Source organism: Eleginops maclovinus, chromosome 4 (genome assembly GCF_036324505.1).
Source record: "Eleginops maclovinus isolate JMC-PN-2008 ecotype Puerto Natales chromosome 4, JC_Emac_rtc_rv5, whole genome shotgun sequence".
In the NCBI taxonomy this organism is placed as follows: domain Eukaryota; kingdom Metazoa; phylum Chordata; class Actinopteri; order Perciformes; family Eleginopidae; genus Eleginops; species Eleginops maclovinus.
In genome coordinates this window covers 34,500,519-34,522,061 of record NC_086352.1, presented here as the reverse complement: position 1 = coordinate 34,522,061, position 21,543 = coordinate 34,500,519, and the positions used below count along the sequence as shown (strand labels likewise).

The 21,543-nt window shown below is 40.6% G+C and overlaps 1 protein-coding gene across 5 annotated transcripts in view; it reads right to left on the bottom strand.

The window, feature by feature from the left end:
- Positions 1-21,543, bottom strand: part of adamts17 (ADAM metallopeptidase with thrombospondin type 1 motif, 17) — a 97,488-nt gene that overhangs the window by 53,103 nt on the left and 22,842 nt on the right. For all 5 annotated transcript variants that reach the window (XM_063880472.1, XM_063880473.1, XM_063880475.1 and 2 more), the window contains exons 4-7: positions 17,024-17,196; positions 13,587-13,670; positions 12,858-13,015; positions 6,155-6,198 (exon numbers count right to left, since the gene is read on the bottom strand). In XM_063880472.1, coding sequence (XP_063736542.1) covers positions 6,155-6,198; positions 12,858-13,015; positions 13,587-13,670; positions 17,024-17,196 — 459 coding nt within the window. The remainder of the gene's footprint in view (positions 1-6,154; positions 6,199-12,857; positions 13,016-13,586; positions 13,671-17,023; positions 17,197-21,543) is intronic.

Here is a 21,543-nt window from a genome sequence, read left to right as displayed (position 1 = left end):
AGCACGCACGCACGCACACACACACACACACACACACGCAATGTACTGTTGATTTGGTCGGAAAGCACTCTGACCCCCTCATAAAGACTTTATCTTTACATACACACTCTGGGTCACAAATATGTCATGTGATGTACAGCTGCATCTGCACCACAGAAACACATGGACATACACAATCAGTTTAACACTCGCATATCGCTGTGAAAAATGTTCCCCAGACCACATGCCAACACATACTCCCTTTAATTTATCATCAGCTAAAAATAATGACCCTGGAGTATCTCATTTACTGGACAAAAAAGACAAAGATTTAGATTGATAGGTAGATAGATAGAATGGGAGGATGAAACCCTCTTTATTAGTCACATACATGCACACAGCAGAGCACACACAGTGAAATTGGTCCTCTGCATTTAACCCATCCTAGTACTAGGAGCAGTGGGCAGCTATCGTGCAGCGCCCGGGGATATTGAATATTCCACTTTTTGTAAATTAAAAGAGGAAAGTATTTGCCATTTAACATATGCATGTTTTGGTATGAGGTAGAATCTTTTTTTTTATGAAAAATGGGACAAAAAGTACAAGTCCAGTATAGAGACAGTATGGGCGCAGATTTAGTTTTTTTATACAGTTCATTTTATTTTAAGGGACATTTCATATGCATACAAAGAGATGGGTTGACTTCAAACCACATTTTGAAATGTTTTACCAATAATTAAAACAATAAAGTAGCACTATTAAAAACATTATGAATAAAAAGGCAATAAACACTACTTGTGTATTAAAAACATATTTAATCTGAAATATGAATCTTCCTGTTTTTATTTAGTTACGTTATGTTGTCCTTTATAACTTTATATGTCTACCCCTGATGTGAACTTTTTGTGAAATATAAAATAAAATAAGTACAAATAATTAAAAAACTAATTTACTTGGGCTCAGGTTCAAATCCAGCCTTACCCATGTAACCCATGTCCTCTATCTCCCCCTTTCAAATCCATCTAAACAAGCCTAAAATAAAACACATTGTCCATCTGTAGCTGATATCAGTACTAGTGCTTTGACTAATACATTGTGAGAATACCCATTCTACATGGCATTAAATAAACTAGAGTATGCACATTCCCTCTTTTTGTTCCTCTGCACCGGCACACACGCTTTGGTTTTACCTCTCTTTCTCTCTGATTATTGTTTATTACGTGATCCAGAGGAAAGAATGTACAAACAAAAGTCTCCCCCTTCCCTATGTGCATGGTGAGGTTCAATAAAACAGACCTTAACTTTGTGGGTCCTCAGAAAACCAACCAAGGCTTTCCCCTGGCCGGTGGTGTTGAGTATCTCAGTACATTTACTCAAGTACTGTACTGAAGAACTAGTTTGAAGTACTTGTTCTTCATTATTTACATTTACGCTACTTTGTACTTCTACTCCACTCCAGTTCAGACTTTAGTTACACCTGGACATATCAGATATATTTTTTCTGAAATGGACCAATCAAACAATGACTACTTTTACTGTCGCTACTTTAAGTACATTTAGATGAGAGTACTTTCTACTTTTACTGGAGGAACATTTAGAATGCAGGATGTGTACCCTGTTACAGAGTATTCCTACTCTCTGGTACTATGTGTGTGTGTGTGTGTGTGTGTGTGTGTGTGTGTGTGTGTGTGTGTGTGTGTGTGTGTGTGTGTGTGTGTGTGTGTGTGTGTGTGTGTGTGTGTGTGTGTGTGTGTGTGTGTCTGGGCTTTCCACTTGAAAAAGCTTGAGAAAGCCTGTAGAGGAGGAACAGGGAGTGTGGGTGGCAGGGTTTGAAGCAGGACCTTTTCTGAGTGCTGTGATTACAGTGAGTCTCAGAGCGGGTCACACACTGCGCAGGGAGATTAGCAGGTTGAAAGTATTATGGAGAGGGGGGTTGGCAGAGCGGTACAAGGCCAAGAGCTGCCAGCGCGCCTCACTGCACATAGGCTCCGGGCACTTCCATTACCTCATAGCTATGTTCATGCTGATAATACCGTTTGTGATTAGGTAAGGGTAAAGTGCGTATGCTAAGATTGGGATGTAGAGCCAAACAGAGGTCCTTTTTTAAATCATAGTCATTTATGTCTATTGACAAGTCTTTGACTCTAGGACAAACCTGCCAGTCGAACCATGATTACAGATCTAAATATGAGAGGAAAGAAAATCTGTTCAAACTCAAAAGACGCCATCTCAATAAGACGTCTGTCTAGGGTCTCCAGATGTAAAGATGCGCTGACAGCTGCAGCAGTATTTTTCTTACACAACGCCATGTGTTTGTCTCCATTTTGGAATGTTAAAAAGACTAGTTAAGGTAGACCAAGTGGCGCTCAAGTAAACACACAAAGAAGAAAGACATCAGCAACGGTCCCGCAGTAAATCCTATCTTTGTTAAGGGTGTAATTTTCAGTTATTGTTGAGACTGCTTTAGAAGGGTGTTCAGAGGCTACTGTTTGTTGCGCTGGTATGAACAATGCAAAGCAGGGTCTTGCTGTTAGGCCAACCCTCAAATTATCTGGCCATAGGAATCATCAGAGTTGTTTGTTCAAAAGTCGAGTGCTGTTATTATAGAGCCACAAATTCCACAGAGGGAAGATGTTCATTATGATAAACCATTGTGCCGGGATGTAAATGCTATAACTGTCATAGCTTGATGAACGTTTATCGTAGTTTGGCTCATTTTATCTTGGAGACAGTATTTCATTTGTGAGCAGCAGAAAGGGATCACTCAAAGATGGAGTTCTGGTTCTTTTTGCAATACTTCCATTATTTTAGCTTGAAGACAATAAGGCGATCTGAGAACTGCTTTTGCTGTGTTACAAAGAAGAGACAGTAATTATATCTGGGGAGAGGTCTACTACTGTCTTTAATGAAAAGGACAAATCTGTGTCTATTCAAAGTACGCTGTAGAAGATTATATCCATATTTTGACATACACAGAATGCAGTCGGCACTCCACATGGTCATATGTTGTGTTTGCTGCGTGGATGTCTATTCATTTATCAATGACGGCTCTCAGAGACATGAGCAGCAGGCAAAATGTGCATAACCATCAGCTGGAGAAGCATTATAACTCATTAACAGCGTGATGGTCATTGCCATGTATGTTAATGAACTGATGCGCCCAAAGTAATCTGAGGGGCATAGCAACCTTTTGAAGCGGCTGCACTTTATGTCATGGAGCATGAGGAGAGAAAGGTCAAAAATACGTCCAACATTTACTACAGGCATCTGTTGACATTTCCTGTCAAACCACAACAGACTTGTCCTTCCTTCCTGTCTCTTTCTCTCCGTCCAAACATCATGTTACATTTTAAGTGTTTTAGTGTGATAGTTGCATGACATATTATGAAATACAATGCAGTGGTAAAGGACTCAGAATGGGATCATTATGGTAACTAATGTCAAGAGCATATTGGGAGTGAAATACAGTATAAAAATTAAAAGAAAAGGCCATCTTTAGTAGGTTCAGGTAAACTATTCTTCTCATTCTCTGAAGCTAATGGGGTACTGAATTACGGCAAGAGTAAAACTCCCCTCACATGTGCTAGAAAACTAACCTGGTCAATGCCGTGCAGGAACGCCACCATGAACACGTGTACGGAAACGTATGCAGAAAAAAAGGGTTAATGATAAAGAATCAGGGAGGGGGTTCATCGTCCTTCAGGTCAACCAATAAGAAACAACGAGGCTTTAGCATTATTTAATACGTTTGTTAAGAGTACGATCCCGGTGTCTGCTGGGACTTTGTTTTCTGTCTTTGACAAAATAAAGTTATTTTGCATTGTACTCTGACTGCCTCCAGCGACTTCTTCTCAACCTGTTTGAATTTGACTGTCTACCAGATAAGTTAAAAAGTGTTGAGAAGGAGGTCCGGACTCTTCAACTGGTTCAGGCCAAGATGTCGTCCAACAAAATCCACATTTAAATTCACATAAATACAATGAATGATTTGCTATGCTCAATGCACTCTGTAGGACTACAGACAGCCAGGCAGCCTCAGGGTGGAAAGGTAAAAAAATAAATAATATCCATTGCTCACACCTGTGGGTCACGGAGGCTGAGCGGACATGCTTCACTGAGCACCAGTCAGGAAATATCACCAACTGCTCTTTCCTATACAGCACCTTAAATTAACTGTCACAGTCCTTATGAACACTTTCACGAGTCAAAGAACATTAAATGTGGAAATTACCTCTTAATTGTATGCAGTTTGATGCTTGCATGGTGTATGTTCCAGAGCAGCAGAGATTAAAGAGGCCCTGTTAGACCTTTTGGGGTTTTCCCTCTCCTGTAGTGTGTTATAGATGTGTGTGCATGTAAATGGTCTGCAAAGGCTAAAATCCCTGTTTTCCCTCCAGAGGGAGTTCCTCTCCCACACTTAGAGACATCTGTATATACCACTCAAAATGTTATTGGCTAGTGCTCTAACACTGTATCAATATATTCATTGCAGATCAGCTCTTCAATAACACTCATAACTGAGAAAGTCACAAGCTTGAAATTAATCAATGTTGCAAATTCATGTGTGAAAGTTATCCAAAGTTGACTTCAACATGAAAGCATGTGTAAATGTACCTTTCACAGGGATTCTACGGCAATGAATCAATAAATTCAGCCTGAAACTGTAAGATAAGTTGTTCATGGTGAGAGGGAGCAGGGTCTCAACTTCCCAGTCAAGATCTTGTTAGTTCTGCACTCAACTACTGGGCTCAATATTCATATTAACAGGATGCTACACTATGCCTTCCTGTTTGAAAATGTGAAACCATTATCCCCATGTTAGAAACACATGCTGTTACCTTTCTGGGACGGACAGCTTTATCCTTTTGCCTTGGTGTGACCATTCTTAACAACTGTAAACAATTTGATTTCTGACACGGCCCTGGCTAACCCCAAAAGGAGATCTTCCAATAAATCGATGAAACAGGAAAGATAAAAAATCCTCGCATGTACCGAAAAGGGTTTCCAGACAAGAAAAATGATGACAAATGAAAGTGGCCCAAAATCTCCTCTCATACAAGCACCAAAAGTACCAAAGCACTTTGGGCTCATGTCGATGATTTATAATAACTCTCACTGCCAGAAGGGGACACAAGCCCCCAGTGTTGAAACATATAAAAATCAGTTAACCTAGAGACCTTTCAGTGTGCTATTTATTTAGCTAACATTAACTATTTATCTAACTAGCGAACATTAGCTATCTATCTCTCAATCTCTCAAGCTAGATAGCTAAAGTTAGCTATCTACTTTACGAGTTAGCTAATGTTCGTTATCTATATAACTAGTTAGCTAGCTAACGTAAGCTTACTATCTAAAAAGCTAGCTAGCACATATTACCTATTTAACTATCAATGACCAAATTGGTGGCTCATATATATATTTTTTAATTTCCTCTAATTAATGTCCTTTACTTAAATTCGCAGTGGAAACCTGTGTCTATGGTCTGGCAGGGAGAGTAATTATAACACTTTTTTTTTTTTAAGCCAGCTAGTCTGATACAGGCAGCAGTCCCGCACAGCTCCAAACATCACATTACATTCCCAAATATTCGTTTTTTGGATAAACTAAATACATATTGATACTCTAATGGTTAGTTTCCCGCCTTAAAAAGTGTAATTACTTAATACCGGATTATTCAAAACTTAAAAAGTGTTTAATTGGCAAGTAAAGGTTGATAAAGCTGGCCACACTATGCAATAACTGGGAGTAGCGACACTACTCCCAGTTATTGACGATGTGGGAACACCCTAGAACCTTTTTGGTTTGGAGGACTTATTCATCTACAGTATAGCAATATTTTGGAATTTGAATGAAAATGATTGGCAGGAGAACAATACTTCATCCTAGAGTGTATTCCCAAGAGAGAACCTCATCTCGAAACACCTGACAGCTTGAGATGGGCGGAGTCCTGCTTGTCCAGTAATACACAGCTGTGATTGTTTGAGTGCAGCATTTTCGTAATCAGTCTTGGGACTCCATATTCCCTGTGATTGGTCGAGTGACCATCAGAAGTATTAATGGGCAACAGGTTTATTTTCTTATTGATGATTGGTGTGTGTGGGTGTGTGTATGTGTTTGCATGTCTGTGTTTGAGTATTTGTGTTTGTGTGTGTTTGACAGAGCTTCTGTTACTCACCCACAGTATCACAAGGCTCGTCTTTATGAACGCAGAAATCTGTCCTGAAAGAGAAACAAGAGCAGGTTCATTTAGACCATCTTTAATACTTTACATACAGTACTACTCTAATACTTTCTCACCTACACCTCAAACACTTTCAGAATCTCAAAGACAGCTCTAATAACTCTGATTATGGTGGAGGCGCGAGGTGAGTGCAGAGAGGAAAAAGTTGGAGAAGAAAACAGTGTTCAGGACTGTCTTTTGGCAACCACTGTAAGAAGCTATAAAAAAACTGACAATAATCCAACAGTACCCAAACGCCTCTTCATCTTATATCGGTGTAATAGGGCGGACGGCTGGTGACAACAAGCAAAAGTCAGAAATTGCCAGTGACTTTCCCATCCACGGTTTGGAGCCGAGACACTGGCTGGAGTACACCAAAGAAGGTAAAAATGGGATACCCATAGTGGCTGCCTAAATACTTCACCAGAGCAGAACCTAGATATGTTTACAAAGTATAAATGCAACCTGTTAGAGGAAGAGGACTCAGGGGGGAGGAGCAGCAAGCCTTCTATGTCAAAGGACAATCCCTCTCTAATATTGGGCGGCCTGACATGCTTTGTTTCCTATAGTGTAGCATTTTATACAAAAAAACATTTCAACTACACCTCCTGTTAAATAATATTGCTGATTCATCAACAGGTTAAAGAGGGGAATACAGGATGTAACTATCAGTCCTTTCAGACAATGATCCCAAAAGGCCAGGTATGTGAGGAAACATTTGGAGTCATAAAGATTGTAGAGCAGCAGGTTTTTACGACCTGGGCAGTCTGAATGTGCCAGCACTACAGCAGTGTGTGGGGGGGACCTTCTTTCCCTAACACTTACCACTGACATGTGAGGCCGCTCAGCTAGGTGTGAACATCTGCTAGTCCACATCTGGGAACCGTACCTCAACAAGACCTGCTGCCCAATACTTAACAATTGTGTGTATGTGTTTATTGATAGAGTGTTTGCAACGGACCAGAGCCCTGCTTTCACCTAGACATGATGGTCCAAAATGGCCATCATTTATTGAAGTTAACTCGACGTTAGAAAACTACTAATGATGTAATGTTGTACCTTTCAACCTACAAATCTCTTTGACTTACAAGATGACAAAGAACATTTACATTTCTGTCTTTCTGAGCAATTATTTTTTCTTTTTTTTTTATCATTCCCAACTGGTACAGTACTTTTTATTAATCCTGACTTTATGTCTAGAACCATTCCTCTCCAGGTCAACAGGGGCAATGACAACATCTCTGTTCAAAGGGTGAATTATATATATAAAAAATAAATAAATAAACTGTTATACAACTCTTAAACACATCACTTTAATCTTTTGATCTTCTTGGAGACAACATGTTTCTTAGTTTACCAGTGATAAACATTTCTATTGTACTGTCAAACTATTCTTACGTTCCAAACAAAAACACCGCTCAGATCTCATGGCCATCGCAATCTGTCCACCACAGTTTAGACACACATGGGTACATTTAGAAGAAGTATTTCTGACAAGTATCTATAAAAAAGAAAATATGTTAAATTGCTACATTATTTTATTGACACAATCATGCAACTGATGATCCACACTGACAGCTGGGTCAGACTTTATAATGCTTTTTCTACATGATCACTGTCAAACGAGGCAATCATAGTCATTAACACGTTCCACAACAACCACTCGTTTGTTTACAGCTGTGCATGGGAGACCACCCTGTGCTCCAATGACTCAGTGTTACACAAGTTGTTGAAGTGAGAACAGGCAAAGAAATTCAGACCCAGTCCAATAAATGACTTTGTTGGTGGAAATCGACAGAGACATTGTTTGTTTAAATAAGAACGATCCCTCTTTAACCATACAAGAATAGAAACTAAAGTGGAATACTGACTGATTGAAATAACAAAGAGAGTAAAATATAACGATGTGGAATACTATTTAGTCACTCCCAAATGTATGAGGCCCCACAATAGAGCTGTGAGGAGCAGTGTTCAGAGGCCTCGGTGACACCCAGTTGTCTGCTTCTCAGGACGACGCAAACACTTAGAGACATAAAGAGATCAGTGTGGAGGACGCTTCCTCAGATACTGCACAAGTCATGTAGAGGTCGCTGTGAGTTCAAACAGCAGCACACACAATATTGAATGTCATCTTGTCTCCTGTTCTGTCCCTTGCAACACTACAGGTATGCAGCGTTTGTGCACACTCTATACCTTTAATCCATGCAGAGCACCAAAGCGTTGATGAGATGGGGGGCCGTTATAAATGCCTTAAAAAGATTGTACTATATTATATCTGGAGGCACACAGGTATTTACAACCTTTACCTAGGTAAGTTTCACTGGCCTGTCCCAACCCTTCTCCAAGAGGAAATCCGCTAAATATAGTCATGACGTCCAGTTCACTAGTCATTGGCGTGCTACAGAGTTACAGTGGGAAAAAAAACCTGTATCATTTCTTCAGTATATATCGCTGTTCCCAAACTCAGAACCTCATCAGCTGAACATGGGTCGGAGTAACGGTTAGTGGACAGGACATGTAGTGGATGTGACGCCAGTTGTGACGGAGTTGGGGTTAAAAAGACAGAGGGCAGCAACTGTAGGGAAGGTGAGGAACAGGGGTATTATGACTTTGTATGTTCCATGTACCTTTTTCCCTCCAGTAGATCTGCCCAGGTGTGCTGCATTGCACCTGGAAAAGGAAGAGCATAAAGACGCCATATTCTGATTTTTGGGGGTTTCCATTTCCTGCAGTGTGTTCTACAGGTTTTTATGGATGTAAATGGTCAGCAAAGTTGAGTTTCTCTCCCAACACATTGTACATGGTATGCTAAGGGGCAGGACATCTCTAAGCGGTTGACCAATCACATCAGAGCCGGCCAGCTAACTAATCAGAGCAGACTGGGCTCTATTTTCAGACAGAGGGTGAAAAGAGGTGCTGCAGCACAGACAGAATGAGAAAAATAAAGAGCTTTCTGAACATTAAAGCATGGAGACATGTCCCAGTAGAGACACTACATACTGATATACACCTGAACATCAGCAGGAGAGGACTCTTTAAAGTAGAGACACTACATACTAATATACACCTGAACATCAGCAGGAGAGGACTCTTTAAAGTAGAGACACTACATACTGATATACACCTGAACATCAGCAGGAGAGGACTCTTTAAAGTAGAGACACTACATACTGATATACACCTGAACATCAGCAGGAGAGGACTCTTTAAAGTAGAGACACTACATACTGATATACACCTGAACATCAGCAGGAGAGGACTCTTTAAAGTAGAGACACTACATACTGATATACACCTGAACATCAGCAGGAGAGGACTCTTTAAAGTAGAGACACTACATTCTGATATACACCTGAACATCAGCAGGAGAGGACTCTTTAAAGTAGAGATGCTACATACTGATATACACCTTAACATCAGCAGGAGAGGACTCTTTAAAGTAGAGACACTACATACTGATATACACCTGAACATCAGCAGGAGAGGACTCTTTAAAGTAGAGACACTACATACTGATATACACCTGAACATCAGCAGGAGAGGACTCTTTAAAGTAGAGACACTACATTCTGATATACACCTGAACATCAGCAGGAGAAGACTCTTTAAAGTAGAGACGCTACATACTGATATACACCTGGACATCAGCAGGAGAGGACTCTTTAAAGTAGAGGCGCTACATACTGATATACACCTGAACATCAGCAGGAGAGGACTCTTTAAAGTACAGACACTACATACTGATATACACCTGAACATCAGCAGGAGAGGACTCTTTAAAGTACAGACACTACATACTGATATACAGCTGAACATCAGCAGGAGAGGACTCTTTAAAGTAGAGACACTACATACTGATATACACCTGTACATCAGCAGGAGAGGACTCTTTAAAGTAGAGACACTACATACTGATACACACCTGAACATCAGCAGGAGAGGACTCTTTAAAGTAGAGACACTACATGCTGATATACACCTGAACATCAGCAGGAGAGGACTCTTTAAAGTACAGACACTACATACTGATATACACCTGAACATCAGCAGGAGAGGACTCTTTAAAGTAGAGACACTACATACTGATATACACCTGAACATCAACAGGAGAGGACTCTTTAAAGCAGAGACGCTACATACTGATGTACACCTGAACATCAGCAGGAGAGGACTCTTTAAAGTAGAGACACTACATACTGATATACACCTGAACATCAGCAGGAGAGGACTCTTTAAAGTAGAGACACTACATACTGATATACACCTGAACATCAGCAGGAGAGGACTCTTTAAAGTAGAGACACTACATACTGATATACACCTGAACATCAGCAGGAGAGGACTCTTTAAAGTAGAGACACTACATACTGATATACACCTGAACATCAGCAGGAGAGGACTCTTTAAAGTAGAGACACTACATACTGATATACACCTTAACATCAGCAGGAGAGGACTCTTTAAAGTACAGACACTACATACTGATATACACCTGAACATTAGCAGAATATATAGAGACAAAGTAGCTACACACTGGTCCACTGCAGAGCTAAAATATACAAAGTAAAATGTTCTGCATGAGATGAAGTTTAACCTCTGAATATCTGTCTGTGTGTCAACAAACAATTTGACAGATTTGAAAACTGACAAATGACATATATACTCAAATACTGTACAAACAAGCTGTTACATATTACATGTTCATTTGTTCCTGAATTCATGGTGAATTAATATTTAAAGATGAATTGATATCACCCAGCATAACTGTGACCTTCTTTCCTATTAAAAAAAGTGATATTTCAAATTCATATTTGGTGTGATGAAAATGCCAAGGGGGACGCTCTGACACTGCGTCGCTCATGCTGAAGAGGACGTGGTTAGATCTTAAATGAGCTGGAAAAACTATAAACGCTCCCAGGTATTTTAATGTATGACCAAGAAACTGTCCTCACATTGAGGGGCTGCCCACTAACTGTTAGCACCTCTGAGGGAAAATGACATAACAATGAAATCAGTGCTAATTCAGTTCTTTTTGAACAGATTCATTGAACAATCCTAGCAGCTCCAGGGAAAACTTTATGGAGCTGTTTTCCAAAAGCATGCTGCCAGCCACTGACACAGGAGCAGTGCCCAGTGAGAGCAGCTGTACAGGGCTGCTGCTTCTGAAATGCTTCATTGCTGATTTTTACAATGTATAAAAATGTCAACCTTTCATCAAACAGAGTCCGAGGTATTTTGTTCTAAAAGCCTGTTCATGTAGCACAGCTCTAATCTTGTGAATTTGAGTAATCCAGTTTGAGTGACATGAAGTCATCCAGAGGCCAGGATCAAATATCTGCTTATCTCCTCATAACAGGCTGTTAATAAGCACACACACACACACACACACACACACACACACACACACACACACACACACACACACACACACACACACACACACACACACACACACACACACAAACACACACACCTGAGTGAGCATGTGCAGCTGGAAACCTGAGCGCAGTGTCACACTTTCATTTGCCGGCATGCTGCCTCACTCTCGCCCTGACTGCTGCTGGCAGCATCCCTCTCCTCCCCTTCCTGCAGATGTTGATCCTGACTGATCCTGTCCTCACACAGGACGCCTTATGACAGAGGTGGGGGGGGGGGGTTATAACAAACCACCTGAAGAACAAAAGCCCACTGTGTTCCTGCCCTCCTCCCTCCGCTCACAGCAAGAGGAGACAGGATAGGATCTGACATCAGACATGAGTACTCATTTAGACAAAAGGATTCCTTTCACCCACCCCCCCTCCCTGGAGTTACAGCAGGTAATAATAGCTAATCCCAAATTAGGAATTTGTTATGTTGTGCCAGACTCTGTCTTGTAGGGAATGATGAAGGATAGAGAACTAAGAGGCTGAGGAAGGAGTGATTACACACCAGACTGCACCGAGCCAGGGACTACAGACAGGACACATCGGAGTGGACCAGAACAAAAACCTGTATCCTTTCTTTTTTCCAAAGGCAATGGACCACACTAGGGCTGCATGATGACAACTTTTAAAATCACAACCCCATTTGTTGCTGCTACCTCTGATATTTCACCTACATCCAGCTGCAGACCCCCACATCATACCAACACTTTGAATCTCAAGTTGAACTATTGCATGACAATTATGTTACTCTACATGAAAAACGTACGGCACAAGAAGAAGATGTCAGAGCATCAAAGTCAGAACAAAACGGGAGTACAATATGCTGAGATTGGTTTTATAAAAAACGCAAAAGTCCACAGGAGCCTGAGCAGAGCCAGGGCTAGACAACTTAGTGAGGTACCAGAAGAATAAACAACGCTAATTCTAATAAACAAGTCCTCTGTATGGCCTAGTTTAGGATTTCATTTGAGAGATAGTGTTCAAAATAGTTTGAGTGAATAACTGTGTTAGTTCTCTAGAACTCAAATAAGGGAGATTTGTTTTCTATATGGTAAATGGACTGTATTTATAAAACACATTATCAAGTCAACACCCTGGGGTTTAGTATCTTTAACTACATCAACAAATTGACTGCGAGGGCTGGCAATTGAACCGACACCCTCCTGATTTAAAGATGACAATCTCCCCACAGTGATAATGGGAATGACAGCAGGAGTCCAGGGCTGGGTACATACCTGGTGACCAGCACTGCAGTGTCCACTGGGGGGATGTCGTCCCTTCCTCCAGGAACATGGTTGGTGCCGAGGTATCGCGGCCCCCCAAACTCCTGATACTGCCAGTGACAGAAGCTCTCCAGAGCCCTCTCTCCATGATGGCCCACCTTCAGCTTCCCCTGGAGAACAGGAACAGAGACATTCACACAGTGCACATGAAGACAAAGTGTAGACTGACACAAAGAGGCAAGCACATGTTCATAGAATCCAACAAATAAAACCCAAGGTAGAAAAGATAAGTAGCAGCATAATAATAATAATAATGAAAACATAATAACAGTTTATCTCCATAGCACAAAAACAACGTCATCTCAAGGTGCTTCACAACGCTATGGGGAAAAACAAAATGTTATTAAATTAAAAGTTATCTAACAAACATATTTATTAAAAAACATTTGAAAAAAACTAGGGAGCAGAGTTTAAAAAGAAAAAAAAAGTTCTTACTGCCCATTCTTCCTTATAAAGTAGATTATTGTGAACATTTTAGCATTATATTGAATTAAACTCCTGTTTTTTTTCAAAGTATTTAAAGTCTTAAATGTAATTATTATTCATTTGGACATGAATCCTGTCCGTCGCATTTAAAAGTTGAAAAAGGGAACCTCTTTCCTGAGAGTCACGACCTTCCACACTCACACAGGGTGTCAGGTTGTGGGGGTCACAGGGGTCATGAGAGGGAGTGTCACTTACCGGGCGGCTGTGGAGCAGCACCAGCTTGGTGACTCTGATGTTGATCCTGATGCCCAGACTCCGGTGGTGGAACATGTTGTAGACCTGAGAGAGCAGCAGGGAGGAGAGGGTGTGAGGGACAGACCTATGAGCAGAGGTTAACATCCAGTTCAATGATGTTATACATTAAAGAGGCCCCATTATGCGTTCTGGGTTTCCCTCTCCTGTAGGATTTATTGCATGTAAATGGTCTGCAAAGGATAAAATCCCTGTGTTCCCTCCAGAGGGAGTTTCTCTCCAACATTACCCTCCCCCCAGCCTGAAACGCCTACAATGGACTTCTTTGTTTAAGTAGAAGAAGGAACCCTTAATGGTCCCCGAGAGGGGAAATGTTAATTCTGCATTTGACCCATTCTAGCGTGAGGAGCAATGGGCTGCCATATTTACGGCACCCTGGGAGCAGTGCCTTGCTCAGGGACAACTCAGTAGCTCCTGGTCTTTCAGGGATTTGAAGCGGTGACCTTCTAGTACCTAAGACAAGTCCCTAATCACTTCGCCACCACTTCTGTAGCATAGTGACATCACTACGTGACACTCGCTCTTCTATTGACTAGCGCTCCAACACATTGTATGTGATCTCTAAGTGTTTGACCAATCACAACAGAGCCGGCCAGCTAACTAATCAGAGCAGACTGGGCTCTGGTTTCAGACAGAGGGTGAAAAGAGGTGCTGCAGCACAGACAGTATGAGAAACATAAAGAGCTTTTTGAACATTAAAGCATGGAGACATGTCCCAGGAGAGACACTACATACTGATATGCACCTGAACATCAGCAGGAGAGGACTCTTTAAAGTAGAGACACTACATACTGATATACACCTGAACATCAGCAGGAGAGGACTCTTTAAAGTAGAGACACTACATACTGATATACAGCTGAACATCAGCAAGAGAGGACTCTTTAAAGTAGAGACACTACATACTGATATACACCTTAACATCAGCAGGAGAGGACTCTTTAAAGTAGAGACACTACATACTGATATACACCTGAACATCAGAAGGAGAGGACTCTTTAAAGTAGAGACACTACATACTGATATACACCTGAACATCAGCAGGAGAGGACTCTTTAAAGTAGAGACACTACATATTGATATACACCTGAACATCAGCAGGAGAGGACTCTTTAAAGTAGAGACACTACATACTGATATACACCTGAACATCAGCAGGAGAGGACTCTTTAAAGTAGAGACACTACATACTGATATACACCTGAACATCAGCAGGAGAGGACTCTTTAAAGTAGAGACACTACATACTGATATACAGCTGAACATCAGCAGGAGAGGACTCTTTAAAGTAGAGACACTACATACTGATATACACCTTAACATCAGCAGGAGAGGACTCTTTAAAGTAGAGACACTACATACTGATATACACCTGAACATCAGAAGGAGAGGACTCTTTAAAGTAGAGACACTACATACTGATATACACCTGAACATCAGCAGGAGAGGACTCTTTAAAGTAGAGACACTACATACTGATATACACCTGAACATCAGCAGGAGAGGACTCTTTAAAGTAGAGACACTACATACTGATATACACCTGAACATCAGCAGGAGAGGACTCTTTAAAGTAGAGACACTACATACTGATAAACACCTGAACATCAGCAGGAGAGGACTCTTTAAAGTAGAGACACTACATACTGATAAACACCTGAACATCAGCAGGAGAGGACTCTTTAAAGTAGAGACACTACATACTGATATACACCTGAACATCAGCAGGAGAGGACTCTTTAAAGTAGAGACACTACATACGATAAACACCTGAACATCAGCATGAGAGGACTCTTTAAAGCAGAGACACTGCATACTGATGTGCGCCTGCAGGGTCACAGTAGTACCACATCCAAGTCATCTCACATATTAAAGAAGAAGAAAGTATCTTTTGTAAATAGACATACCGAAATAAGATGCATTGTTATGAAAGTATAGGTACTGCATATAATGCTCATTTCCAAGTTTCTTTTTTTATTGAGGTTTTCTATTAAAACATCTTACGTTATGTTCACCTATCTCTGAAACACCTGTAATAACCCTCTTTAAGGCTTGCTTTGTAGAACCTGCACAATATATCAAGAAGTAAAAAGAAAGGCACCAATCATCTCAATGTCTTAATATAATGTTTAAAGGTTTAAAGGACAAAATGTCTGTGTGTGATTCGGAAGAAAATCTATAATATGACCAGAAAGTATTAAAGTCACCCTTCCCTAATATTTAGAAGCACACACGCTGTCAATCTGAGCAGCCTGCAGCTCTGTGGATGCTATTTTCCACAGTTTCACCAGCATAGAGTCATCTCACATTATGGTTTTTGTCTTTTCAGCATGAGCACCAACTGGAGGAGCCCAGCTTCAGAAATGGCATGAATGAGCTTCGGTGATTGATCTGACAGCAGTACAGCAGGAGGCAGAGGGCGGGTCAGCTGCCTGATCTCCTGCCACAAATAGTCCCTTTGGTCTTATGATAGTTTTTGTCTGACAAAACGTTCATGAACAAGCTTATCATTCATTTTTAACGGTGACATCTCCATCGAAAGCTAAAGACACATCTTTTCAGATTAGCTTTTTATTAGCGACTCCCCTTTAAATGGTCTTTTGGTCTTCATCATTTACCTACTATTAAATTGTTTGATTTACTTTATTGGTCTTAAAGGATTTTAACTTTTAGTATTTATTTCACAGTTTTAATAGCAACATTTCCTTTTAAGTTGGTCTTTTAATAATTTGACCCTTTATCATAATTATGATAGTTTTTTAACTATCATCCATTTATATTTATAGGGTTTTATATCTTTGCATCGCTTCACTTTGTCTTGTGTCTTATTTTTCCGAGAGGAATAATGATTTATTTTATGTTATTTTGTTTTTATTACCATACCTTTCCCTTCAAAGTGTCTCTCAACCCTTTAAAATGTTATATTTTGTTGCTATGCTGCATGAAAAGGTCTTAAACATCTGATCTAAGGGAATTTATTGTTGTTTGTTTTCAACTTGTGATGTTTGCCATTTTGTAAAGTACTTTGAGGTGCATGTGCTGTATGAAAAGTGCTGTATAAATAAGCTTTATTATTCATTGTATTATTATTAATAAAGTATTGAGGTAATTCCAACCACAAAGGCTCAGAGCATTCAGAAAGTTCAACGCTTTTCCTTCAAGCGGCCGCATGATGCAGCAATCGCTCTCCTTGATGGGAACAATATAAAACGTGACTAGAAAAAGATGCTTTGTGGAAACAAGACCCAAGGGGGGGTTCATTTCAAAGCTCTGAGGGGAGACTCACAGAACAGATTCTATACAGAGAACAGAACATTTTACATCTGACTCCATGAACCCTGAGGAGGGTCCTCTCCTGGTATTATTTCTGATGTGCTCACCATGTTCATGACCGTCAGCAGGAACCTCTGCGCCGCCTCGGCTCCGTGGTACTGCACCATGTCGGAGTCTGCCACCACCACCGTCTCCACAGTGTAGGCTTCATGCAGGCGGATGGCGTTCCTCTTCCCCCGACCCTCCTCACCCGCTTTGGACATATTTTCCTTCTTCTTCCCTACCATGAACAGTAGAAAGACCACAGTGAGAAACAGAGGAGCAGTAACACTTGGACAGTTGATATACACTCCAGTGTACATGTGTGTGGGACTTCGATATCTATAAAGTTAATTTACCTGAAGCAGACTTTAGATGGAGCACAGCAGCATTAGAGAACTCTACTGTGCTACGTCAATTGGGAGGATGTATTTGTTTAGCTTTCTAGTCATATGGCCAAAACAAGTCATTCCATATGTCAAGAGGTATTAAAAGTGCCTCTGATTGAGTAAATAATCCAAGCAAACTTTCCACAGCTGCAGTATCTCCACTTTCACAGTGATTCAATGTGAAGATACATTTTCTAACTGCTACACAGACTGGTTCACTTCAGGTGTACAGAGAGAGAGCTGTCAACAGAGAAATGGATGCACGTGCATTATTATAGGCAGGCCAATATGCTTTTATAGGGTTCATACACAAAGGATGGACAGCTAATAGATTAGTGTAACACATGCGTCACTTCCTGGCAAAAACAGCCCCACCCACTTTTGTGGGAAAAACTTCGCTGTCATTTGAATGGCGGTAAATACAGATTCTGAAGTTTTTGGTATTCGCATCAGAAAATTAAGATAACCACACGTTTTTGCCAGGAAGTGTCATATAGTTTCTCCCGTAGCTTGTATCGACGCAGATCATTGATCTCCAATGACATCTTTTTATAGTTTGCCTGTCTGACCATCATAATTGGGCTACTTGTACATAAAAACGGCGTGGTTATCTTATTTTTTTTATGTGATTCCCGAAAACTTCAGAATCTGTATTTGACGCATCAATGACAGGAATGTTTTCCCCTAAAAGTAGGCGGGGCTGTTATTTCGCCAGGAAGTGACGTAGGTGTTACTCTCATCTATACTGACAACACACTGTAATATTTCGGCGCGTTTTATGCTTTCTTTTGATATTTATATATTGTGCAAAAACTGTCTTTATGCTCTTTAAAGGTAAAATGTGTTTTGGTTAATATTTTATTTTTATTATCGTCCTTCTTTGATTTTTCTCTTACAACTAATTTCCTTATACTGTTTGCAACACCGAACACCAAAGCAACACAATAAACTCCATTCTGGTTCTGGTTCTGATCAAGCCAAGACAAAACATGTCCTCTGTTTTTATATAATATAGCATCTGACACAACACATAAACCTCAACACACTATATTTAAAAATGTAAATAAACGTGAATAAAATGGAATACACCCATGATATGTAGTTGTGCACACACTGTGAATATTATGAGCACATGTGCTTACACTGTATGTCCAGGTTTCCCTCTCTAGGTTTGGCTCACATCTAGTTTTGCAATAAACACAGCAGCCCCCTTTCCCCAACTAGCCTCCTGATCATTCCAAATTGCTATCACTGTAAGGACAGGAATACCAAACACAAAATGTGGTCTAATCATTTCTTAATGCTTCATTTCGGAAAGAAACGTGGCTCTGAGTCTTCAACTGTTTTGCATTTTAACAAAAAAACACATTGTTTAAGAATCAAAACAGTCACGACAACAAGAATCAGAGGTGAGCCGTCATCAGAAACAGGTGGTAAATACACTCTGCACTGTGTGGCGCAGGGAAAAGAACCTCAGTCAAACTGAGTAACAACCACATGGAGTCAAATGAACAGTTATGTGCTAAGATAACCATCAAACTGTACCCCCCACAACAACAGCAGCCCCCACGCATAGGAGGAGAAAGGAGGAGCAGAGTGTTTCAAACAAAGTGACCAATTCCAAACTTCCTTTCTGGAGTTTGCATTGGTAAAACTGGGCCTGACACCCCAACACTCATACCCTTCATTCAGTGATTAGGGGTGAAATTAATGTGGGACTAGAACTCTCTCCTAATCGACCTTGGATAATTCTGCAAACCCTTAAAAATATCCGATGTTAGCATTTCTTTATACAGTACAGTGTATGTGCATGGCACCTTCACTGGTTAATGTTTGGTTAGTTTTTGGCCCCTAAATTACTTGGAAGGAACCAGTCCAAAAATGGGAACAGACGTTGGTGTAGCAGGATGTGATTTGCAGTTGGTTTGAGCAGTTGGAACATAGTCATTTGTATTATAAAACACAGTTACATCATCATTAACGATCAACAAGGGCCCAGGTGAGCGGAAAATATTGTACTAAGATGCCAGCTGACTGATGACCTGCTCTGTGACAGCACACCTCCTGAAGAAGAGGAGGAAACGCCAGCAGGCTATAATGGCCGCTTCTTGCCCTCAACTGCGGCCATTCGAAAGGTACGCCACTTCAGAAGTAGTTGGACATTCACATCCTAGTTGCTTTGGATATAGTGAGCGTTCACAGCCGTGAAAAGTTTGCTGTTTGTAAAAAGTTCTCGACTAGGTCCAGACCTCTGAATCTGCCCACTCCCCTGATGTCCGGCATAATCACAATAAACAGTGTTTTCTGAAAGCCCTGTGCTCTGGAGTGGTACTAGCCATTAACCAATCAGTGCAAAGGGCGGGACTGCTTGCCTGGTCGAACATGGGCAAAACCAACATATTGGCATTTATGTTGATTTTAAAAACCGTTTGGATTTAAGTGGATAACGTTGGTATGAACTGATTGGTTAGGGTTAATCAGTAAAATATGCTAGTTATTATCACCACACATTTGATTTAAATGGTACACTCTATATTTGCTTGTAAACTGACATTACTTTATTTTCAAACATGTTAACACAGTTAACACAAGTATTTGTTTGTATTAATTACTTTCTTTGTCTTGGAGTTACCGTGGTCGTTGGGGGAGGTTACTTATCTGGATCAGCAAAAGGTGTGGCTGAGCGCTGAGGACTCAAAAATTGCCAATTGGGTCAAATCAGGACAAACCACCCCCTTCCATGTCAAAGGGGGGATTTGGGTCAGTGTCCTTTTGTATTCTGTTAATCTTAATTACCCATTGGTTTCTACTTGGTTTGACCGAGCCACTATACATGTTCTTTGCTCTGTAATAGCAGCTCAGTTTGTTGAGTTAACACCTGCTGTGTGATGTCATCTTTATTTGAGGTATTTTCTGTTGACCTCTATAGACCTAGTTATTAGAGATTCCTGGTTTATAATGTTTTCTTTGGATGTTGGTGTAATTAAAAAACCCAGTTTCTTTAAAAAACTCATGAGTCCTGTTGCCTTACTGCCTGGTCCCTGACAGTTAAGGACACTCCAACAGAAATTGGTTAGAGTGGAGGAAATGTAAGACTGGAGATGAAAAAGGAGTGCTGCAATGGGACAATTCTCTCTATGGTTTTTTGTTTAAAAATATATATATATATCCCTTGAAAATATTGTATTATTATGGGAACGCTCAGATGAGGTTGGAACCAGTATGAAGTAGGGTTAAGTATTAAAAACCGCTACAAAATTGGTATAGGTATCTGATTGGTCAATACCGAAATATCAATAAGCTGCTGGACAAATGTTGCTGTTCTCAGTATTTTTCAAAACCATTTGGAATGCTGAGACTCTGATACCCACAGAGATAGGAAACAGGGCATAGGGGATAACGGCAGCAACCTGATAAAGCTTTTAATTGAAGATACAGTAGTTTTAATCTGAAGTAGTTTTACATGTTTGACTGCTTTAAAAAAAAGTGGCCATTAACAACAGCGATAAATCTTCGTACTTAGTGCATTCTTGTCTCCAATGAGGGCGAAACACACAGAAGCAGCCAGTGCCACGGGGCTGTCGCCAAGTTATTTATCAAAGATTGACATCGCTACAGCGGAGTCCAGTTTGTGTAGGTAGACGAAACCTAGCATAGCACAAATGGCTAACAACTTGTTAGGTAACGTAGGGTGACCAGACGTCCTCTTTTGCCCGGACATGTCCTCTTTTTATGTCCTGTCCGGAGCGTCCGGGGGGGGTTTTATAAATTCATGAAAACGTCCGGTTTTCACAGTTTTTCATGGGACCATTAAGCGTGTACTTAAATTGAATGGCGCTTTGCACAGAAGTCTACTGTACTTAGACTTCCCCCCCAACAATCGCAAGTGTCCTCTTTTTCCCCACCTCAAATCTGGTCACCCTAGGTAACCTTACTTTTAACTTGCCAAATGTTTAATTGTGCATTGGTGTATCTGGTTGGTGTAGCTCAGAAAATCACAGCTAAAACCACATTAAACACATAATTGTAATATGCTTTCCACTGTGTGGGCTTAGATCAGAGGTGTCAAACGTACGGGTTTAATCCGGCCCGCGAGATGATTTTGCAAAGTACAGTATAAAAATGAGCTGCAACTTTTCCATGAAAGAAACTTTGGTTCTAAATGTGTCCACTGGATTTCGCAATAACAATTCTGTTAA